Source organism: Lates calcarifer, linkage group LG19 (genome assembly GCF_001640805.2).
Source record: "Lates calcarifer isolate ASB-BC8 linkage group LG19, TLL_Latcal_v3, whole genome shotgun sequence".
Classification (NCBI taxonomy): Eukaryota; Metazoa; Chordata; class Actinopteri; family Centropomidae; genus Lates; species Lates calcarifer.
The window spans coordinates 2,660,322-2,685,767 of record NC_066851.1 but is presented as its reverse complement, the minus strand read 5'-3'; the positions used below and the strand labels follow the sequence as shown (position 1 = coordinate 2,685,767).

The window sequence follows — 25,446 nt, the reverse complement described above, 5'->3', positions numbered from 1 at the left end:
TGTGGGTATATTTACTCTCTCTCTCTCTCTGTGTGTGTGTGTGTGTGTGTCCACCAGCTGCTGTAGCTCGTCCATGTATCTGCTGATGGTCTGACGGTCACTAATGTGCCAGTTATGATAACTCTTAAAGATCAGTTAGTGTCAGATGTATAGGTGGTGTCTTAGTCTTGTTTGAGTCTTGTGGACCTTTATTTATCTGGCAGTGTGTGTGCCACCAACACATATAGACAAACAACCATTCACACCTACTGACAGTCCACACCTAGAGTCACCAGTGAACCTGCATGTGTTTGGACTGTGGGAGGAAGCTGGAGAACCTGGAGAGAACCCACACAGGCACAGGGGAGAACATGGCAAACTCCACTCCAGCCCTGGCTGAACCATGGCTCGACCACTCTGTGAGGCGACAGTGCTAACCACTGTACCACCGTGCCGTGCTCTCTACTGTAAATAAAACATGATAATGCTTCTTCTGTCTGTTCTGTGTTTGTGACACTTCAATTTCCAATGTAAGGTGGAATAACAGTATATCTATAGATGTGTTTTTATTGATCCGTTCCTGAAGTGTTTCAGTTTTTCAGAACTGAAGAAGAATTATATCAGTTGAGATGGAAGAGTAGCACATAACACTCAACAACACAATGATATTCACTGTCCTCGTAGAACTGACGACTCCTTCAAAGTTTATTCAAAAATGGCTTACAGTGTGTGTGTGTGTGTGTGTGTGTGTGTGTGTTAGCTATGGAAACACTCTGTCGCCCCCTGTGGAGGATCTCGTACATGCAGAAACAAAACAAAGCTGCATTCAAGACCGTGCCTAGGAGCAGAGAGCCGCAGAGATAAACTCCCTGAGCTCCGTGTAACACAGAGACCTGGTCCCGCTGCCGACGAGCTCACACTGAAACCTCTTTGCTCTAAAATCAACCACATCGCGGTTTAACTTGTCCGAAATACTCCTTTACCCCGTTACTGTGTTACTCTGTTGTGGGACGTTCACGAGCGCCTTAACATGTAATTAGGCAACAGCGCTGCTGCTGCTGCTACTTCCTGAATTCACAGCAACAGATGAAACGGTTGTTTGGCAGGAGCCTACAAACACCGGAGCATCGTATCGTTTGGCCGAGAACCACGACATAAACCACGGCCTTTAAATCCACCGTCTTCGGCTCGCGTTGAGGAGTGTCCCCGCCGTGCTGCGATGGTGGAGGCTCCGGCTGGTCTGTCTGTTCGAGGACATCCAGTATGAAGACATTCAAGTTGAAGCGGTAAACTTACTGACCAACAACAGCTCGGCAGGACAGCCTGTAACGTTAGCTCTGCGTTACTGAGGGACGGTGTTGAGTTTAGATGTAGCTGCGTTTTCTCTCCGTTCACGAGCAGGACTAAGACAGACTCGACTTATCAGACTGGACCGGGTCTGCTGGTCTGAGTGAGCTGTTACTGTCCTCTACTGTGAGAGTTTAATACACCGAGGCCTCAACAAACCAAGAAACATGACAGCGTCTGCTACTGAAAAGCCTAAAGGCATTTTACCAACCAGAACAAGGCCCAGTGTGTAAAATGCAGACTGTAACACGTCCTCTGGTAAAACTCGGTGATAGAACAGTGATTGAGAACTGTGAGAGGACAGTGGGTGTGGGTGGAGGTGTGGGAGGCTTTGACTGTTGACCACTGGCAGATTAACCTGCTTGGGAGGGGGTCCTGAGGAAAAATGTGTTGGTGGGCCCCTACCAACCCCCCACCCCTCACACTTGTGCATTGTGTCCTGTGCTGGATTGATATGTTGTCTTGTCTTTCTTCAGGCCGTTGGCAGAGGGACATTTGGAGTTGTCTTCAAGGCCGTATGGAAAGGAAAGGATGTAGCAATCAAAACCATTGAGAGTGAAAATGAAAGGAATGCCTTCCTTGTTGAGGTACGATCCATCAACTTTTCTTGTTCTGCTTTGTGCAACATGAAACTTTCAGTCAGCCCCATACTTCAGACATGTAGCAGGGTTCAAAGGAGCTCACTATTCCAACAGTATTCTGCTTCGCTTGAGCAGTTCTGTCCTAACTCTCTGAGCAGTACTGTCCTAACTCTGAGAAGTATTGTCCTGAGGTCCTGGGCAGACTGCAGTTAGTTGGAGCATCGGTCCAGTAGCCGTTTAACTGTTTAGACATGCAGTAATAATGAATGTAACTAACTTAAAATATATTTTTAAAAATAGTAATAACATAAAGCTCACCTTTACTGAGGATGTGTGTCTTTGATGACATTACTGTTTGCAATGTCTTTATTCACAAGCAGCTATAAAGAACTTTGCCTTTACAAAACACAGTAAAAATGAGTGACCTGTGGGTTTAACTCAGGAACCGTCTGATAAGCAAATGATAAATGGACGGCACTTATAGAAGTTTTTTTCTAATCGTGTCGACCATTCAAAGAGCTTTACAATGTACACACACACATTCACACAGTCTGGGGTTCAGTATCTTCGGGATGCGGACTGGAGGAGCTGAGGATCAAACCACTTCTGATTAGTGGACAAGCTGCTCTACCTTCTGAGCCACAGCCTCCCCCTATGAGATTATGAATGAGACATCCAATGATAGCTTTTGGAACTGTGTGTGAGGAAGTCTCAGTCCTGCACAGTGTTTCCTCTGTTGGTGCTCGGTTGGGCGTTCATGTGCAGTAGGAACTTCTGTCTGTAAATATGTTCGAATCAGCTGATGAACAGCAGCCTGTTGAATGGAAGAAGCTCCTGTCAGTATCTCTGATCACAGTCATATGTAGGTATTGTTTTTGTTTTGTTTCGCTTTCATGCAGAGAACAATATGGCTGAACAATATGATGATATACATATACTGTGAGACTATAGAAACTTTAGTTATTGTGTTACAGTTGTATGAAGATGTTTGAGAAAGTTTGAGAAGTGAAAAGAAGTAAATACAGCTGCTGCAGCAGAGACACATTTAAAATGACCCTTTCCTCAAATGTTAGACTTTTCACTTCATGAATTTAAAAAAAATGAAACACTAGTTGTGGCATGTGCAAAAGTTACTAAGTCAGTGTGGTGCGGCACACCTCTAAAAGAGTATTTCCTCAGCCATGCTCAGCTGTTGGTGTTCTTTCATCAAACACTGCTCCCTTTTTTTTTTTTTTCTCCAAACACACCTTTGGTGGATGTGGCCAGAGAGCTCATCTGTCTGCACTTGTTTCCAGAATGAGGCTTATCCAGATGTTGCTCTACAGACTTCAGATGTTAACTTTTGTGTTTAGGTCTAAGGTAAGGTTTCTGTCTGATGACTCTGCACAGTGGGATTGGTGGACGACCATGAAAATCCCCAGTGACAGTTCTTGACCCGCCTTAGAAGTCTTAACGAGTCAGTTAAGACTTAACGAGCTCATGACGTTCTGACGGGTTCAAGTTTTTGCACATGCCACAATTACTGTTGATTTTCTTACTGTTTTTTAAGTTGATGAAGTAAAAAGCAACAGTGCATTGACATTTGGAGGAGGGTTATTTTTTTTTTACAAATAAGAACAGAACTGATATGACAGTAATGGATGATGAATGGAAGATTTCCATCAATCCTTGATTGATTGATAATTTCTCAGTGTTCTATGGTAGAGGACTTTATCCATATGGCCCAACTATAGGTCATCAGTGTTCAATCAGTTCATATCTTTATACAAACATTTGAACTCACCACAAACACAGCCACATAATCACTGAGCAGGAAGTGTTATTTTTTACACTGAGGCTTGCTCTTTGCATACAAGTCAGTTATGTCTAGTTATTACAGATTTCTGTTTCAAACATCAGTATAGTTGTGAAAACAACTACATGACAACAACCATAATACAGTTATCCACTAAAGGTAAAGTGAGGATGCTTTCATAAATAATGTCATGAACAGTTAATCTGTCCATCCAGAGGAAACCTAAATCAGACCAGTACTTTTGTGACCTCCTTTGCTTTAAAGAGCACCAGTTCTCCTCGGTGCACCGGCCCACACTTTCTCAGGTACTTGGCAGGTGAGGTTGTTCTAAGCATCTTTAGGCTGTCTCAGTGTCTTCTTTCTCTTCCTGAAATCCCAGACTGACTCCATGGTGCTGAGACCAGGACTCAGTAGGGTCCAGACCATCTGCTGCAGGATGTCTTGTTCTTCTGGTCTCTGAAGATGGTTCTTTATGACTTTATGGTTGTGTGTTTGGGCTTGTTGACCTAATGGGATTGTGTGATGGACAAGTATCTAAACATGCCGAAACTGTTGCACAGTACTGTATATAGATTATATATACAATGTAACATAGACAGACAGTCAGAGAGAGTCATGTATGAGTTTTTAATAATAATATGTTTTCTTCCCTTCGTGCTGTCTGTCTGTCTGTTCACAGCTCCGCCAGCTCTCCCGGGTGAATCACCCCAACATTGTTAAGCTGTATGGCTCCTGTGAAAATCCAGTGAGTACACCAACACTCAACACAGGCTAAAAGCTCATAGACAAACACATCAGTACCCTTCTGTTATGATGTGTGGATATACATTTGTTTCTCCATCAAAATGTCTGTCCCTCCTCAGTGCTGTCAGACACCACGCCCCTAACAAGGCTAGAACTGAGAGAGCGAAGTGAGGACTGATGTCTTGTGCAGTCTGACTTCCAAATGTTTTCTGCAAACTGTGTGGCAGTTGAATTAAGAAGTGGTATCTGTCTATGTGTGGCATTGGCCAGTGAGGCATAACCAAAGCAATGGCATACTCTTGAGAGTAATCTCCCAGTGGAACACAAGTGACCTCACTTTTTCTGTGTTATACGGCATCTTCAGAAAGTATTCAGACCCCATCACTTTGTTGTGTTGTATATTTAATTGTAAATGGATAAAATTGTCAATTTTGCTCATTACTCTATACTCAATAACCCTTAACGGGGTTAAGTGAAAACATTTTTTTAGACATTTTTATTTAAAATCTAAAAAACTGATATCCATTTAGAAAAGTATTCAAATCCTTATTTTAGTACGTCATAGAAGCCCCCCAGAAAGAAAGAAAAGAGGAAGAGCCAAATTGTACGTTTAAAATATTTACTTGCATGAAAATACAGTATGAAGTGGCTGCAAAGAAGAAAATGTAATACCAGAAGTGTTGATGTGTCCTTTTCAAAATAAAAGTCTTGTAAGCTAATTCCACATGCCATTTTACAGGCATTTATTATGCCCTCATAGGCTCTGACAAAAAGTAATGTCTTACTGTCATATAAGCGTTTCCACCTCGGAAGATGTTTAAGATTTTTATGTGGTGGTGCCATATTCCTCTCTGAGATAAATTTGAGGGGTTTATCTGTTTTTTTGTTAGCATGATATGATGATAATATAATGAAATACCCCAGTGATGTTAATATTAGCAGAATATATGTGTTTGTAAAAAGCAGGAGGGTCAGTAAACACTGTGTGAATTATAAACCCCCATCATCTTATTTTTAGTATGAGCATCCTGTCAGGCAGTTGCAGTAATGATGTGAGGATGTTACAGATGACACTTCATTACTGTAACACTTTGACTGCTGAGGAACAGTAACATGATTTGTGTCCTCAGGTCTGTCTGGTCATGGAGTATGCAGAATGTGGATCTTTATATAACTGTAAGTCATATGCAAGGATAGCACACACACACACACACACACACACACACACACACAGTCCTGTCTCCATGACATTACATTGACTTACATTCATTTGCTGGACACCTACTCTAAATTTAACCCTAACTCCCCTAATCCTTATCCTAACCATAACCTAATGTTAAAACATGTCTTCGTCTTAATATCTGATCATTTACATTATGAGGACTTGCTTAGTGTCTCCATAAGGAAGACAAGTCCCCATAATATAACTGTGTAAACGAATTTAGGTCCCCACAACATGAGGACTTCCTAGACACACACACACACACACACACACACCACACACATTTTAGTAGTAGCTTTGTCATACCAAGATTTTCCAGTAAACAAATAATGAGAGAAAAACCACACCAGTGGTGCCATTTGCAGTCAGTGCATGACAGTTTCAAAGTGCATTTGCAGTGAAATGATAGTACCTTGTGTGTGTTCATATAGTGTCATGTCATTCTTTACTTTTTTCTCTGCTTGTCACTCAATCACTCAGTACTGCACAGTGCAGACCCACAGCCCCACTACACAGCATCTCATGCCATGAGCTGGTGTCTGCAGTGTGCCCAGGGAGTTGCCTATCTGCATGCCATGAAGCCAAAGGCCTTAATTCACCGAGACCTCAAACCGCCAAAGTAAGTCTCTTAATGATTAAACAGATAGAACTTACACAGTTTGGACTTCCTGTAAGAACTCTGAAAACCTGGGAAGGTATGTGGAGGTGTAAGGAGAAGATCATCCTTTCATTTACAATGATAAAATACACAATTTTCTCTAAAATAAGATGAAAGTGACTGAAGTAATTGGCCACTGTTCCATATCTAAAAGAACAGACAAGTTGTTTTTGATGCAACATTTTAAAATAGTTACAGCAAATGAAAATGGGCAAAAATAACCCAGTATTTTGTAGCAAACCTTTTCGTTGCAGTCAAGCACTTTCTGTAGCTCTCAATGAGACGTCTGCATAATCTCCGCTGGTAGTTTGACCAAACTCTTCTCCAGCAAACCCCTCCTTTTCTCAGCTTTGATGGATTCCTTGGATCTTGCACTGTGGAACATGAATGAGCTTATAGCTGTGCACATGGCTGTCATCTGTTGATTTCATTCCTAGCGATGTATGTGTAGTTGTGGCTTAGTTAGGAGTCAGCTTGGATTTTCCTGACGTCCCATGTGTTGAACGTGCAGTGAATGTTATGGGGCTTGCACAGCTGGAGGCATGTTTAAGGGAAAGGCAATGAATGGAAATGCTGAAGAGCTACACACAATGACAGGAAATGGAAAAAGTAGGGGAGAAAGCCTATCCTATCCTAACTTAAATTTTCATTATTTTTATATTAATTAAAGAAGCTGCATCATTCCAATCCATAAAAAAGTCATGTGCAATAAAATTTTGAACAAAATATAAAAACGCACATAATTTTTAGTTAGTGTGTTCAAAACTTTTTTCCCTTGTCATTCCACGTTATTGCACAGAACTTTTTTATGGATTGGAATGTTACAGTTTCTTTGTCTGTATAGTTTTATTGAGTTAATATCTGGTCCAAATTTTGCATGAATAGCTGCAGTGGAAATATGTTAAATGACAAAAATGCCGGTGTGTTGAATACTTATTTCCCCATCTGTATTCTCTTCAGCGTCTTAATCCCTGTCCTCCTGTTTCAGTCTGCTCCTCGTGGCTCGAGGCACTGTGCTGAAGATATGTGACTTTGGCACTGCTTGTGATATTCAGACCTACATGACAAACAATAAGGGCAGTGCAGCGTGGATGGCGCCAGAGGTGTTTGAAGGTGAGCCACAAACACAAGCTCCAGCTGAGAGCTGCTTAGATCAGTGTTTAGGATGTGATTATTTGCCACAATCAGTAACCAGATCCATATTTTGCCATTGATTTTTGGTTGTGAAATATTAAGATTTAACATCACAGTTGTGATTGGCTTCACCCTTTAAAGACTGTACTTGGCATAGAATAGCTGGCGTTTTCAGCCAGTCAGGACACATCCTTGTTGCTCTAGCATACATTGTGACTGCAGTGTTAAAATAAGACATGTAGAACTGTTGACCTGTTGGCTCATTACTTCACAGCATTAACAGCTGTTTAGTTTAGTTAGTTTTACCTTAGTTTTTACATTAGTTTTTACCTTTATTTTGCTGGTTGATAATGTGAAGCCTTGGATTCAATAAAGATCATGTTGATGTGTATTCCTCAGGCAGTAATTACAGTGAGAAGTGTGATGTGTTCAGCTGGGGTATCATCCTGTGGGAAGTCATCACACGTAAGAAGCCCTTCGATGAGATTGGTGGCTCGGCGTTTTGTATCATGTGGGCCGTCCACAGAGGTGAGTGAAATCCTTCTGCGACTTTATTTTTTTTTTTTATGATACTACTGAATCAGATGACTCTGCTCGTCACTGCTTAAAATTAGAAGCTCCAGGATACAGTAGCATTACAGCGTAAAACACCCAGTCTGACTTAATTGTTAATGTGTGCATTACATTGTCTGACACTGTTACAGCAGTGCAGTGCGAGGACTCTTTTAACAACCTGCTCTGTGCATTTTGAAGCAACCATTAGCTCATAGTTTTAGTTTACTGCTCCTGCTGCATGTAGGGCTCTATTCTAACAATCCAGGCACAAATCCACGTTTGCTAGTTTAACAGTGGAAAAAAGGTCACAGCACCAGGCTCGTGGTTCAAAAGGGTTGTAGTTAGTCTAATCATTGGTGACTTTTGGGCATAACATGCAATAAACCAATCACAGTGCCATCTCCCATTCCCCTTAAAAGCCAGGTGTGCTGCACCTCAGCAGATTGTTATTATAGTGGTGGATTTATAGCGTCATCTGCCAGCTGACCTCTCCTCACCCAGCTCATACCATCCCTCCTCACCCAGCTAATCTCTCCTCACCCCTGCTGCTGCTGGTGTGTTTGGGTTTAACACACAGAATTATAATGTCTTTGTCTTTATTGAACACACCCACCATCACTGCCAGTGCTGGTGGAAAAAGTAAGCGAACCCCTGGATTTAAAAACTGGTTGAACCTCCTTTGAAGCAGCTCTTCCAGTAGCTGTGGATCAGAGCTGCTGTCTCTCTGAGCTCATTCCACAGCAGCTGTGTTGGGCTCAGGTCTGGGCTCTGACTCCACCAGGTGGATTTTCTTTGTCTGAAGTCTGCAGCAGATTGACTTTAATGTGTAGGCTCATTGTCCTGCTGATCCTCATCTGATGGACAGACACCCTGACATTATCCTGGATTATGGTTCTAAACAATCATTTATTTTTGAATTAATAATAATAATAATAATAATAATAATAAGGGTCATCAATGTGATGTTTCGCTGTTCCCTCCACTGCAGTGATGTTAGGAACCAGTGTTCTCATCTGCAAAGTCACAGTTAGACATTTCAGGCCCCTGACTTTTTTTATGGGATGCAGGTACACGGCCTCCTCTGATCAAAGACCTCCCAGAACCCATAGAGACTCTGATGACCCGCTGCTGGGACAAAGAGCCCAGCCAGAGACCATCCATGGAGGAGGTCAAGAACACCATGAACCATCTCATGAAGGTATAGTTCCAACATGTAACTCCCCATAAAACCACAAATTGTCATTTCTGTTTGTGTACAGACTAAACAAAGTAGAGCAGTTGAACGTATCATTAATCAGCTGTAGAGGGTGGTTGTGTATGTTTGAATTTTGAAAATGAATGGACAAGACGTGTAAGACATAACATGACATTTAAGTAACTTTGAAATGCCCATAGGCTCTCAGCCAGGCTATTAATTTTACTGCAAGAAAATGAAATAATGAGCATTTTCTGTTGGAATATGTTGGTTTGACACAACAGCACATATGGTGGAAACTCTGTCTACCACTTCTTTAGTTTTACAGATTGATTTCTGGGTGCAGTTATAAGTCAAAGTGGTTTATTATCTGGATTTCTGTTGCAGTGAATTTAAAAGCACAACTGTTGACTGGAATATTATACAGATCTTAAGACTAGAAAGATATGAGCCCAAAAAATTACACAGTGAGTGCAGCTCATGTCCACTTAAATTTGAATTGTACCGCAAGCAGGCTGAGGTCCACAGTGAGGAGCTGTGGAGAAAACAGGTCTATGAAGATTCTCAGTCATCCAGGTCATGGTATACATTTTATATGAAGGAAAATGGACTTCAGGTTCCATCTCTCATCCAAGAGGCTTCTTCAGTTTTTCAGATTTCCTACATAGAGCACTTAGTCTTCAAGAATATGTTTCCATGCTAATGAGGATAAACCTTATTTAAACCTCCAATATGAAAGATTTCCTGAAAACAAGCCTGACTTACTCAGATAAGCCTGGTTTACTGAAGTGAGCTTGGTTTAAGTGGTGATGTCTAACTGGGGAAGAAAAAGAAGAACTATCTCCCAAAATGTTGAACTTTACCTTTAATGCAGTAACATTAATACCAGTAATACCTCTGTGCTGAGGCTCTGTGAATCAGGCTGAACTGAAATGAGTGCTCTTTAATAATGATGGGGGGCGTGTTTGGATCTTCCAGTACTTCCCAGGCTCTGATGAACCACTCAAGCTCCCTCACCAGTCGTCAGCCAACAGAAGTGGGTCTTCATCAGCCACAAGCACAGGTGACTATTAGCTCCTGCATCTGCAGCTTGTATTAATGCACGATTGTTTCTGTCAACTCAAGCCAAAATGTTTACGGGTCGGGAGTTGGGTCAGTGTTTGTTGAACTCACTGCATGTTGCAGACAGAGAGTGCTTTCATGACTCAGTGTTTGGCGGCAGGTTCGTATGCTGACTGCACCATCAACAGTAACAGAAGTGACGACAACACAGAACGCAGAGACTCAGTTGGCCGAGAGGAAACCCTGAAGAGCTTTGAGGCCAAATTTCCACTTCAGTTCAAACCCTTGAAGGTACCACAGCCAGAGAAACTGATCCACCAGAATCCTTCTGTCAGGAGTACGCCTGAACCTTTTTAATATTCTTTTTTCCCCCTCAGACAGCCACACTGCGTACTGGTCTGTCCAGGGTTTCCAGCGTGGACAGTCAACCGGGGCGCTCCCAAAGCCCCACCCATTGCACCAGCCCAGTAACCACCACTGGCCAGTCAGAGCTGAGGATGACATTTAGCCCCTCAGGTAACAGCTGAAGCTGCAGCTGCAGTCACACTGCAATTTGCTGGGTGAAATTTACTTGCGTGATGTGGCCAAAAACAGGAAGGGAGAGAAAATAGCATGGACTGCACTTGAACACATTGCGATTTTGATCATATTTGGATTAATTATTCTACCGAGCATTATCAAACAAGAATATAAACTATTTCCTGAGTGAGAGGTCAGTCCACTCCCTCTCTCAAACTTGCTGTGTCAAAGTTAAATCAGATTGAACCCTGGAGCAAAGAGAAGGAGATGGGTCAGTTTGCAACCAAAAGTGAATGTGTCTTTCACTGACATAGAAATGAATAGGAAGCAGATTTCTGTCTGGCTGCACCATTAGAGTGAGGCAGGTTGTTTTGGAAAATAACACACAATTGGAAAGACTGTTTTGGCATTCATTTACTTGAGTGACCTCTTGCCAAGACATTTTATCACTTTATATAATGATGCACAATGTATTTGTGCCTAATTGTTATTATTGGCTGATAAACCAGGAAATGAAATGATGTTACCATTCTGATGGGGAAACTTCAGCTGATGAGAAGCAGAGCCTGTCTTGCCTCTCTGTGACAGTGCCTCTGTTTGACTGAAAAAAACAGTGAAGATAATGGGGCAAAATAAAATCCTGGGAGATGATTTGTTAGACCAAATTTAGAGGGAGAGGAAGAAGAGGGTATATTTACAGTAGGTGTAGTTGTAATAAGGTTATTGTAATTTACCAAACAATGTACTTTAGAGATAAGATTATGGAGTCAGTCGAGGACACGAATGAAGTCAGGTGGTACAGAAAATTCACCTTTAAGAGAGGAGCTGCCAGTGTGTTTGGGCTGGCAGTAAATGTTATTTTCACTGTAGGAGTGGACTACTGCTACACGAGCTCTTTTGCACTGATAATGACTGTGTGTGTATGTGTGTGTGTGTGTGTCTGTCTTTAGCTACCAATGGTTTAGACAGCTCCATTCCCATGGCCTACCTGAAACTGGATCACCAGTTACAGGTAAGTTGAAAATACACTCTAGTGTTCATTAGATGTTGGCATCATAATACTGTTACCACTACTATTACTACTACTACTACTACTACATTTTAAGACCTACCAAGGATACCTCTCCTTGGTATCCTTGGTAGGTCTTAAAATGAGGTAAATACAACCTCATATGAACAACAACACACAACATATTACAACATGTTATTGTTAATTTAACATAAATGAGGCCAAAATGAAGAAGTTGTGTGTGAATGTAGTAAAGTAGCAGCTAGGAGCTGCTAATCCAGTGCCCTTGATTAACTAATCATCATCAATGAGTGAGCACCTCTATAAAAACAGAGGTTTTGGCAGTTTGCTGGTCTGGAGCATTCAGGTGTGTGTTAACACAGTGCCAAGGAGGGGAGACATCAGCAGTGAGAGAGAAGCAATCATTGCTGTCCATCAATCTGGGAAGGGTTATAAAGGCCATTTCAAAGTCTACAATGTGAAAGATTATTCACAAGTGGAAAACATTCAAGACAGATGCTGATCCTCTCAGGGGTTCTTTGGACAGACGAGACCAAAGTGGAGATGTATGGCCATAATGCACTGCTCCGTGTTTGGTGAAAACCAAACACAGCATATCAGCACCAACACCTCATACCAACTGTCAAGCACTGTGGTGGACGGCCTGATAATTAGGGCTTGTTTTGCAGCCACAGGACCTGGGCATCTTACAGTCATTGAGATAACAATGAACTCCTCTGTACACCAAAGTATTCTAGAGTCAAATATAAGGCCATCTGTCTGACAGCTAAAGCTTAGCTGAAATTGGGTCATGCAACAGGACAATGATCCCAAGCACACCAGCAAATCTACAATGGAATGTAGAAAATAAAAAGAATCAAGGAGCAATGCTCCAGTCAAAGTCCAGACCTCAACCCGACTGAAGTGCTGTGGTGGGACCTTGAGAGAGCTGTGCATAAACGAATAGAGAGAGACTGATAAAGTCAGACAGACACGGTGAAATCTGTTGTGTGTTGTTTTACACCTGAGTTTAGATTGAAGTAATTTTAGAACCTGCTGAACCTGATATGTAAGAGTATGTACTTTCTTTTTCACATGACTGTATATTAATTGATTAATTGCAAACCGTGGTATGAATGTAAATCAGGACTTGTTGGATGTCATGTCTGCATTTACAATAACTTGTGTTTGTCGGGTTTGTGAAGTAGTTTGCTGAGTTAGTGTCCTAGTTCAGGATTTGGGAGGTCGGTGTTGAAACTGTCATCCATTTCTTAATGTTGATCTGAAACCTGCGTTATACCTATTGTGGAATAGTGTTTAATCACTGAGCTGTCTCTGTGCTTTCAGCCTCTGGCTCCATGTCCAAACTCCAAGGAGTCCATGGCTGTGTTTGAGCAGCACATCAGGATGGCTCAGGAGTACCTCAAAGTCCAGGGGGAGATAGCTCACCTTGTTCGGAGGAAGTAAGTCAAGTCACATACTGAATCTTCTGGGATTTTGTAACAGTAACTGTATGAGCTGATCAGAGGTGTGTTGTGTTTGAGCAGTTCCTCATTAAAAAGTGAGTGAAATGTGGTGACTGCACAGTAACAGTCCTCGCTGTAATATCACAGTACAGATGTCTCTTTCTTCTGTCCTGATCTAGAATCATACATTTCATTATCATTCATTGCTTGGTGACACCAGAGCAGATAAAGAAACCCGTCAGGTTCAGTATAGCATGGCCTGACTTCCCCACGCTGGTCCATGTAGCAGTGACGATGTACCACAGAACATAATCCACAAATGTGTGCTGCTGATGGTCAGTCTCCAGATGCATATGGCCACAGAGACTCTGGACTGCATCTCTGGTTAGTTGTGGCCAGAGTCTTCCTCATCAGACCAAATCGTTCCTGATCTCCCCGGCTTATGAGGGCATGCTGCCACCACACACCACACACCAGCCTCTGTTAAACCCATATGCTACTATTATTATATTGTGATTTTTTCTATGCTTATTTTTACTAATATTATATATTCTGAACAGTGCTAATAATATATAACATCTGATTTAATGCGATGAAGAAGAAGCCTCCCAGAGTTTCTGGCCAAATATGAGTGACAGTTTATCTGACCAATAGAAGAGCAGCAGAGAGAGTACCTGTCCAGGAGCATCTGTCCTTTCATTGTATTGACCAAACTCAGAAAAAACAGACGTGTGTAGACAAATGAAAAGCTCAAAGTGCAAATGATGACACGCAAATCAAAAATAAGAAAAGAAATATCATATTTCTTTGCGTTTTTACATCGTAGCTCTTTGGTATGTTTTTGAATGGTAGTTCAGTTTAACAGTTGCAGCTTATGTTAGCCAGTTTGAGATTCCATCTTTCTTTGTGCTTTTATTAACAGATGAATTCAGCCCCATATAACTTCTCCTGAACCATAAATTGTTGTTTTAACATTTCTGTTTGTGTACAGATTTATTAATCAGTGACTCATGATTCATGATCTCCTCTTTTCAAGCAGCATTAATGTGGCAGTGTGCTGGGTATCTGTTGTAGTGCTTCCTTACACATAGAACTGAACAGAGAATATTCCTGCCCTCTAGTGACTACCTCACTATACCAGCAGGCAACAGCAGTACATGAATCCACTCAGTGTCTGCTCACTGCACTACATAGTGATAAGTGTGTTTTTGAACTATGGACTGCTTTCAGACTGTATGCCATGCTAAGCTAAGCTAACTATGTTAGCATTTGTCATCTCACTGAGATGACGAAAGCAAAATGAAACAAAAATAGCATATTTCTAAAAATGCGTAGTGACTCACTCCTGTCCATTTGAAAACACGGCCGTGGTGTAGTGACAGTAACAGGAGCTTCGTGCTGCTCCCTCTGTCTAGACAGGAGCTGATGTCGGAGCTGGAGCGGGACCAGAGGGAGCAGCAGACTTCATCTCGACTCATTCAGGAGCACAGCAAGCTGCTGGAGGACAACAGCCACCTGTCGGCCTACCACCAGGGCCTGAAGAGCAAACTGAGCCTGATCAAGAGTCAGAACCAGCACAACAGCTAGGACAGGAGGCTGGCCCACAGCAAACAACCCACGCCTCCTCCACTGGTCTTACTCTGTTCTCCTCTGGACTGCCCCTTTCTCTGAAGGATGAGAGGAAACACTCCTCCTGACCATAAAGTAGGGAAGCCCATGATCCTGAGTGAATAAGATATATAACTCACCACAAAACAGTGTCTCAAGATAAAGGATCATTTAGTTGTTTGTCATTTTTTGCATAATGAAATAGAAAGTATAATGACAAGGCAGCTGTCACAACCATTTTTGGACATAGTTGTGGAGAAAGTATCTGAGTGTCGAGCCTCAGAGTGGGTTTTTCCATGACAGTGGTTGAGTGAGAACTGAGAGCTGGTACTGGAAGGACCAGTCAGGAAAATTGTGGTATTTTTGAACTTGGGTCTTTTCATAACTGTAGCCAATCCGACAGTGTGTGTCAACTTTGCTCTCATCTCCGCCGTAGAGATTTGTAAAGCCAAACTCTAGGCTAAAAACCTTGTGTGCCTCCTAAAGCTTTCCAAAAAAGCTTCAGTTTTAACATAAATCATCAATCATCATAAAAAACACAGAAAGCACTTCTTCTTCCTTAGGGCAAAGTTACAGCCAAACAAACAACTCACCCTGATATGCATACAGTATGTCGTTTTGCTGGAGTCACATTTCCTGAAGGTGGTGAAGACAAAGTTAGTATGACCCACAGTCAGGAAGACCACAACTATGACAATAAAAGTGGTGCTGAAAAGAATTTCACACCCCTCTGCAGAGGTGGAAGCTACTTAGCTTCACATGCTAACATTACCACTAATTACATATTGCTAGCAGGGGTCCTGTGAGCTTAACACTCAGAACATTACTCTGTGATTTGAATCACGGCTTATGTACTATTGAAATGACTGTATGACATTGGAGTCACTTCACACCATAGAGCACCAACCAGTCACCACAGAAGAATGACTAAGAGACAAATTTCTTATTTTCTGTAATTCAGTTTTGACCATACACTATATAAAAACACCTGCTGAAAAAAATTATCAGTTCAGCTGGATTTAAAAATAAGTATAAGCACTCATGAGGTAATGAGATAATTCAGTTGTGAGAGATAATGATGGTAAAAGAATAGCAGCTACCACCTCCTCTCTGGGCAGCCGTACATTTGGGGACGGAGTCGGCCATAAAATTCAGTCCCATTCATTTCAGTCTTTATGGCTGGAATGGCCACAGTGGGACCAAAAACACTTCACATGGACTGGTTATCTGAAATGGCCTTTGATTCAGACATAAACTGAAGCTTCAGGTGTCATTTCCTTGTGGGCTTATGGCCTTTTAGCCAGAGTTTTATTTTGTTGTATTTTCTTTTCTTGAATTGTTGAAAAGAAGAAATTCTTACCTCTATATATCCAGTTTACCACACCCTTTTTAATGAGTTTTATGAAAAGAGGAAATACAGGCTGGGCTGTATCATTTTAAACCAATTTTACTGTGAATACAATTGTTACCAAAGGAATTGTGCTTCAGAGACGCTGCCTCAGAGCAAAAGAAAAGCTTTGTTGAAAGGATGTTTGAAATGGAAATAACTGTAGAATAATGAACCTGACAGATTTTTTTGTATCCTATTAATTTCTGTTTTCTTTAGTTACTTCTTGTCACAGCCATATTTCACAGGATTATATAAATATTAATCTGCACTGCACTTATTTGGGTCAGAGAAATCTTCAGCTTGTGTTGTAGTCTCATTTCAGTTTGGTGAGTTCAATGACAATGGGTTACTTTGTGATGGATTGTTGCTTGAATGCATTTGTTCAAACGTTGCCTTAGGATTGTTCTTCAGTTCATTTTCTCATGTCACTTTATTTTATGAAAACTTTTAATTGAAGCCTAATTCCTGAATCATTTCCCCTGTGATTTAAAGTGTACAGAGTGTAATTATATGCTTTTAGAAAGTAAAAAAAAAAAAAAAAATCTACAAAATTGTTGTCAGTGCAAATGTGCTCTTTTGTCTCAAGGAAGATTCAGTGTTTTGAGGTCAGCGATACAGTGCATGTATTTAACCCAGTTTACTGAGTAACATTTAACAACACCACTATTCCAGTGCATCAGGAGTGGTAAATAGTAATATAGTGCGTTTTCTAGTCACGTCAACCACTCAAAGCAGGATCACCAAAACTGACAGAGAGAAAATGAAAGAAAAAAAAACCCATTCAGATTTAAATGATGCTAAATGGCGTTAGGAATACATGACACCAACTTTTTCCAACAAAGTCCCACTTACCATCACAGTGGACACATCACTGAATTCTCAAAACACATACAAATAATAGAGTAAAATATACATTTTCATGCTTAAAGAACAGTGAAATGGACACACAAAGGAATTCTGGGGATGATACATCTTACATGATTAGGTTAGAGAAAGCTGAGTCTGAGTCTCTCTGAATCCTGCAGGTACTGTGATTTAACATCGTGTTTCCAGCTGATAGAACGTCTGGTGCATACACAGTCTGTGGTGAGAAGAGTGAGCATTGTACTGTTGATGTTGCAGTTGCAGGGTTGGTCCTGTCAAGTAGGAAGCACATCAGTAGTGACAGTGCAGCAGAGTTCACAGTGTGCTTACAGAGAAACAGCTTTGTCTGCAGGACGATGGCTAAACCTCCCACTCACACAACCAGCCTGTCCAGGTCCTGTCTGCTGAGCTCACTGTCATTCCTCACATTCCTGCAGCCCCACTGCACAGTGGGATAAAGGGTTTGTCCGTCCAAATATTACATTTACAGAAAATCAGCTCCTCTATATTTAACAGTGATCAAGGTCTGTGTTATGTCACTGCTGCGTGGGATCCCTGATGTCTTTTCAAGCCTTGTCAGCACCAGATCAAGTGTCCTTCTGACAGACAATGTAACTACTAACAGAGAACTTCCAGAGGATTCACATAAACCCTGTTGTAGATATTCAACATCCCAAAGGGATTAATCCAAATGTTTGATAGTGACCTCCTGACCTTTTATCTGGTGCCACTGTTGTTGTTCCAAAATGTCCAGTTATACTGAAGAGATGAAGTGTGCTTGTGTATTATTATTATTATTATAATTAATGTCAGATGTGTAAATACAGTGTTCTCAGTCCCTTATCATTAAAACACACAGTAATTTCCAGTGGTGCTGGTTCATTAATAATGCTGACATTAGGCCACATTTGTAATTATTTGATTCACCTTACAGCAGACATAAAGATGTTTCATTCCATGTGCTGTGTGCTAAATGATTATACATTTATATACATTTTTATTTCCGTTGTCTGGTTGAAGAACCCTTGACATCACTGTCCCTCCCACTTGTGAAGACAAATCTCTGCTCCTGATTGACTACATACATCCCTGATAACCTGGATATTCCATGGGCTGTGTGTGTGTGTGTGTGTGTGAGAGAGAGAGAGAGAGAGAGAGAGAGAGAGAGAGAGAGAGACCCCAATAAATTGCGGTCTAGGGGTGTTGAACTAAAATTAATTTAATTTTGAGACATCATGATGTCATAATTATCCTCATCTCTGTATCTTTTATGGGTTTGGTGTAGGCTGGAGCCTATCCAGGTCACACTGAGTATGAGTTGAGAACACTAGGACAGGTCCCAGGTCTGTCACACCTACAGTCTTTGTACCACAGTCCAAAGACTGCTAGTCGCCTAGCAGTCTTGGACTGTGGGATGACACCACAGTTCGTGGAGGAAACCCATACAGGAAGAACCTGTGTTTGGAGAACATGGAGAACTCCAGTGCAGAGAGGTCCCAGATGGCCTTTCTGGATTCAAACCCACGACCACTAACTCCCTATGACTGTGTCTCCTGCTGTATAACTGAATGGAGGAGCTTTATTCTCATTCCAGTACAATGTTTGCTATCCAGGTCAGTAGCTCCAGAATGTTTGGGATAAGTATAATTCATCTTTTTTTTTTCTTCTTTTTTTTTCATTGAGAGATTATACACACACACACACACACACACACACACACACACACACACACACACACACAGGCTAAAGGAAACAACACAGAAAAACAATCATCTGCAGTGCTGCAGACCTAATGTTAACATAAGTGAAGAGAAAATAACAAACAATACATGGAACTTAATAATATACAGCACAAGCAATAGAAATAATACACTATTTGAAATACTGTCAGTCTTTGCAAACCTAGCATCCATATATTCACAAATATATATATAATTATCTTTTCTAATTTCATGCTCAGTTTAATTGACATCTTTAAAAGGCCATTTAAGAGGAGACACCTGGTTGAGGATAAGTTGAGAGAATGACTGATTCCTGGGTAAATTGGGAAACAAATGAGGCAACACAATTTTTCCTGAAAACACTCATCATCATCATCATCATCATCATCAACAGCAGCAGCAGCAGCAGCAGCAAATTATTGATGTTAACAGTCATTTCCACTGGAGGTGTGTGTCTGGTTTAAGGAATGGATGGGATTCACTTGAATGTGAGGCTGCAGTTTCCATAGTGATGCGTGATCTTTTAGAAATCCCAAAACTCCCTTCAACAACAATTTGCTTTGCTGTCACAACACACACACACACACACACACAGAAAGAGAGTGAGAGAGAGCTCCTGGATGACAGGTTGGGCTGAATTTGAACCCCCCCACCTCTCTCATGATGGTACAACACAGACATCAGCAGATTCACCTGCCTTTTAAATACAATGAGCTGAGTGTACTGAACACCTCCTTCTAGTTATACCTTATTATTGAGGGAAGTCTTAGGCAAATCTTCAGTACTCCAACACTGCTGTAACATGAGTAATAGAGTTAGATAAAAACAAAATGTAACTCATTTTAAGACAGCAATCTCACGGGCAAGAGCTGTTTCTATAGGAACAGCCACTGTTAACCTGAGAAACTTTACTTTTTCACTCACCGTTCAAACATGTTTATATCTGAATCCTAACATTCAAATACAGAAGTTTCAGGAAGTATTCAGATCCCTTCAGGTTTTGGGCTGAAGACTACAAGACTGAGGGTGAAAAAACTGAGAGTAGCATAATACAGCTGAATCTGTTGGGAGTCGCATTGCACTGTGGGTAATGTAGGCACTGGATTTTTACAAGGAGAATGAATGCATGGACTAAACAAGACAATCTCTGGTTCTGTTGCATCTATTTAAAAATGTGTTTTATATTTTTTGTTTTTACGGTGGTTCCTCCATCGTTACATGAATTAAAACTTAGAACAACAACGCGTGTTGTTTTTATGCACTGCACTGTACCAACAAAGACAAAGTGTGTGAACAGCCCTGTGATGTGCATGTGTGTCTTCAGGAGGTTGCTACCAGCTAGCTTGTCTTTTCTTTGTCATTCCTACCCTAACGGGCAACACATGGATCCATCCCTGCGAACACCACATCCCCCTGCTTAGCTGATCTCAGCTGCCAGAGGAGCTGTACAAATCAGTTCTAGCTATTTATAACATCTTGACATTGAGAATGTGGGCTGATCTGAATCCAGCCGCTCAGAATGAGGCCCAAGAGGTGCCTGTCTGTGGCAAACTGATAAAACGTAACAGCTCTGCCAGTTCCTGCAGGATTATGCTCTGTGTTAGAAACCGTATCATACCTAATGTCCTGTTCAGAATGGCCTCAGCAACACTGCAAACATGCTTTTAAATACATTATTCACTTTAGCTTTCTTTGTGATATAGTCTGAGTAGAATATAATGTAGGTGCCTTGTGTGTTCAGTAGCTACCAGATTGTGGAGGCTACTCACTGTGTTCTGATGAAATTGTTTGATTATTAGTTAATAATTATCAATACACTACCAATTTAAAATGGAAGGGTGAGATGAAAAGCATTTGGTGACTAAACTTTTAAAAAATCTGAAATATATTCAGATTTCACATCAATCTGACATACACATGTCAGATAAAATAAAATATCTGAAGACATCAGTCTGGGCTCTGGGAAGGTTTGATTAGTGTCATTATTTACACACCTTTCTTTAGGTCACATGAATGTGACTCTGTGCTTTGGGCCACACTGCTAATGTCAGCTAACTTTCTCACATACCAGTGTTTTTTTTGCAGGTGATCTTCATATAACCCAGCTTATATTTAGTTCTGCTAAATTGTAATTACATGCTTCAAAGATCAATAAATTGACTGGTCAATGGACAGAGGATTAAGCAGCACTGATAATGCAGGCATTAATTGTTTCACTTAGTCAAATAACCCAAATAAAAATGTCAAACATTCTGAAATATGTATCGCTAGAAACTGAATTTGAATAACAGAATTGGAAATTGTATTTTTAATACGAGTAATTGCATTAAGAAACTGAATTCGAATTGCACAATTTGTAATTGAATGTAAAATTCAGTTCTCTACACGTTTTCACCTTCAGTTCATATTTATATTTATACACATTTCAGCCCATATTCTCTGGATTTTCTTTGTCATCTGTAATAGATGCTGATCTTACTTTTAGATTCTTGTCGACACCTTGGGCTCCTGAAAATTATTATCTGCGCTTTCAACCATTTCCTAACGTTTTATAGACAAACGAATGATGGAATCTTTCTGAGCCCACTGTACAGTTCAGTGGTAAATCCGTATCAGCTGAAATTCAGCCAAAACAGATGAGTAGTTGACAAAACTTTGATCAAATGCACGTGAGAGATCAAATCTGCAGTAGCACAGCGGTTGTGTGTCGTTGTGAGAGCGTCACCAAACGTCGCTGCACCGCCGAGTCAAGGCGGGGGTGGGGTGGGGAGGGGGGCTCCATCAGCGGAGGAGCAGGGGGGCTCGGCCGTTGTTGTGAATGAGGGCCAGCATGACGTCAGGAAGCCAATGTCAACAATGCAGCTCCTGGAGGAGAAAAGGCGTTTCATCCTAACACACACACACACACACACACACACACACTGAGGACCTGTCTACCACACACCGACTGATGCCTACGGTCCATTAAAAGCAGCAGTTCGGAGGGCTGCGGAGATAACACACAATGTGGACTCACTCTTACTTCTGAGGAACGCAAACGAGCAGGAAAAACGGGTAAGTGGGTTCCTGTGTTACGAGGATAATGAGCAGCCACTGGGGCTTTACTACGCTTGTATAAACTGGAGTACGGGAGCCGCTTGTCAGCCTTGGATTTGCTGCTAATCTGTCTGCTCGCACTGGCTCACTTGTTTGTGTAGTAATACTGTTGTTGTGGTCACTGGAGTTGATTTAACCACGGTGTCCCTGTTACTCTCTTAAACATTAGTGTTGGGCTGTGTGCCTGTACCGTGTGTGCTTCAGACACTGTGGTAGTGTTCACGCAGGTTAGCAGGGATGCTGCTTTAGCTAGGTGTTGTTCGTAAATGTGTTTTCCTCAACAATGTGTCGCCCTGTCTCGACATTAGGTACACTAAGTCTCTTCATCCCTAACAGAGGCTGGTCTGGGCTGTTTCGCTAAGCTGTTTGTTTCGCCGACGTTAACTCCTCAGAAACACTGAAAAATACCGACACCATCACCAGCTCACGGCATTTCAAAGAGGGAAAATTGCTGATAGCCGATTCAAAGTGACCTATGGTTATGATGCCTTGTGTCAGCAAACGAGCAGCGCTGGTTGTGGTGTCACTGAGACAGACCACACACACACACACACACGTCCGTTCGTTCTGCCTGGAAGTTGTCGGTCTTTACATGAGTCTTCTTGTCATTTCTTAGCTAACCACGTCCTCCTCCTTTACTAAATTCTCCAACACATAGCTATGGAGGAGTAATTGGGGGGGGGGCACATGTTCTGCACGGCGGATAAATGCTGCCACAACCGGAGCTTCTATCCTGCTGGGGGAGGAAGGGGCTGCAGAGGGACAAAGGACCCAGCCTCCCACCCCCATATTCCCGCCCTCAGCCGCTGAACAATCGGTTCAGTAAACACCTACCTCGGAATAAAGCGAGAATACCTTCATTTAAATTTATATATATATATATATATATATATATATATATATATATATATATATATATATATATATATATATATGTGTGTGTGTGTGTGTATGTATGTATGTATGTACTGAGTACTGAGGTCTTCTTACAGTTTTGCCTGATAAATGTAGCACTTAGAAAATACTCTGTTATTAAATTGACACTCATAAGCCTTCCATTTACACCCTCAGAAAAATAGTGGCTGTTTGTATGACTTGCTTAATCCATTGTGACCATGCCTTGTTGTAAACAGATTAGCTCTTTGTTATCCTTCTATCCGTCAGGCATTGAAGCCACTCTCCCCTCTTACATTTTCCGTTGCTCTCCTAAAGGGAAAGCAGAATCAAGCCAGAGTATTTGCAGCACTTTGTTGTAATGGGGGTGGTGGTGGTGGGAGGACTTCTCTGTCTGTCCTCCACTCTCAGGGTTTACGTACAGTTCAGCTGAATGGAGCAGATGAGAGTTGACTGAGGCCAATGAAATATTTACCACTACCACTTAAGCTGCAGACAGTTCCCGAGCAAAGATGACTGAAATATTTCTCAAATATTTGTTGTAAATATTACAAATATTAACATAAAGGGACAATTTACTGAAAATTCAGAATTATTATAGGGACACTCCACTGGTTTTACACATCAAGGCCAGTTTTCCTCTCATGAGGAGATACTGCCCATCCTGTCAAAACAGTTAATGTGTTCAGACAAATGATGTTCTTAAGATGCATCATGGGAAGCGTGGCATACAGTGTTTTGGACCCATACAATGGACTAAAAGCTAGGTCTTGGCCACCAGTGCATTAATGTTTATTTAAAAAAATCTGTCTCTTGCAAGTCTCCCAGCTTTATTGAAATGTAATACTAAACTGCTGAAATGCTGTAGCATAGGGCACCCAATGTGAATATGGGTTCCAAATAAAAGCGCAAACCTGCACTGCACTACCTCACTGGCATTCTTGATACTGCCACTGGATGGCGCCAAAGTAAGAACTGAAAGACAAAAAAGAAAATAAGATGTGGCTTTAAACTGATGATTCTATTTAAATGTTAAAAAACAGTGCTTAGCAGATTATGTAAGCATCTGTATGCATGCATATGTATATGTTGTATGTGTGTGTTTGGGTGTGTGTATTCTACTAAGCACAGTTGAATCAGTAGAATTCATAAAGTCAGTACTTCACAAATTAAATCTGTTGTAAAATAAGTTGACTAGAGTATGTCTGCAAAAAGAAAAAATAGTGAGCACATGATGATGTGTTTGGGTAAGGGCAGAGCATGAAGTGCCATCTACTCATTGTGTGTGTAGGTATGCAGTAGCACTGCTGAATGGAAGAACAGCCGGTGGTTTACATTCTGTGAGGGGAGTGAAATGTGTCTTCTGTGGTCTGTGTGGAGGCGTTCAGTCCTGAAAATAACTACTTTTCAATCGACTGTTTCTCCCCGCTATGTAACACATAGTGAAGTAACCAGCTTTAACACTTCAAAGAAATTAGTCTGCAAAAATTCTTGATATGGACACTTGCACCTACACTTGCTGAGTGACAACAGACCATTGGTATTGTTTAAATTAGAGCTGTGGCTAATTATTTTATTGATTAATCAGAAAATTGTACAGTATGTAAGTCAGAAAGCAGAGAGTAATGAAAAATGGAGTGGAAGATGGAAGTGGAAGTAGAAGGCACAGGACAGAGCTGACTTTTGTGAAATGTCTTAAAGGACCATACCAGTGATTCTGCATGTTTAAGCCAAGTAACTGTTATCTGCTTACATCTTCCATTAGTGCCAGTCATTTCTCAAAACATGCAGCCATGTTTTAGCTCTCATAATATTACACAGACAGCGTTCAGAATGAAATGTTCAAGGTGATCACATTTCTGCCTTTATACCTTGAAATCAAGTTTTCACTTGTAAAACAGTCTTTTAAACAGAGATGAATTTCTTTGCAGAAGTATTGATTGCTTCTGTGTGGTTCTGTGATCAGATCATATCCTCTGAGCCTCTGGACGTCAGCGACTTCTGATCAAATCCATGTTCTATACTGTATTTATCAAAACATGAAGTGACAAATGAAGTGCTGAATTTGCATTAATCAGGAAACAGGGAAAATGAGGGATATGGACGTGGTGTCAGAGATGCAAAGCACCGGCCCTGAGTGACTGACCCTGGTCCGGTGTTTGGTAATGGAGACACTGTTGTGCCTTACGATGACCACTAGGGAGCAGATGGATTAACCTTGACTAAGCGAATGAAGTGTGTGTGTGTGTGTGTGTGTGTGTGTGTGTGTGTGTGTGTGTGTGTGTGGGCTTCTTTGTGGATCCATTGAGAGTTTCTGTGTTAAAGCGTCAGAGCAGCGAGTGTAAGAATGTCACACACTGAGACAGCATGGCAAATGATGCAAACAGCAAAGTGTATTAAACAAAATCTCCATGGCAGCATGTAGTGTTTGATTTGCAAAAGCTAACAATCACAGTTGCGTGTGATGAGGAGAGCTTGTTTTCTTCCTGCAGTATTTTCTTCTTCTTCTGCTCTGCTGTTGTCTGTCAAGGACACTGCTTGATGACTGTGTAAAAACTGCATCATTCGCTGTTAGATTTGTGTGTGTCCAGATGTGCAGGTAAGAGG

The 25,446-nt window shown here is 41.3% G+C and overlaps 2 protein-coding genes across 2 annotated transcripts in view; both read left to right on the top strand.

Moving 5' to 3' along the window:
- Positions 1-811: 811 nt before the first annotated feature.
- On the top strand, positions 812-15,383 carry LOC108897885 (mitogen-activated protein kinase kinase kinase 7-like). The gene is given in 15 exon segments (XM_018697686.2): positions 812-1,215; positions 1,217-1,265; positions 1,803-1,913; positions 4,382-4,447; positions 5,577-5,622; positions 6,149-6,287; positions 7,315-7,439; positions 7,860-7,988; positions 9,083-9,213; positions 10,189-10,273; positions 10,433-10,563; positions 10,650-10,788; positions 11,742-11,803; positions 13,148-13,263; positions 14,682-15,383. Coding segments are annotated over 15 exon segments (1,518 nt in total). The 5' UTR covers positions 812-1,198; the 3' UTR covers positions 14,854-15,383.
- Positions 15,384-21,647: 6,264 nt separating this feature from the next.
- Positions 21,648-25,446, top strand: part of LOC108897883 (transcription regulator protein BACH2) — a 40,677-nt gene continuing 36,878 nt past the window's right edge. Inside the window, exon 1 of the mRNA XM_018697684.2 lies at positions 21,648-21,903. The gene's annotated coding sequence lies outside the window, so the exon portion shown is untranslated. The remainder of the gene's footprint in view (positions 21,904-25,446) is intronic.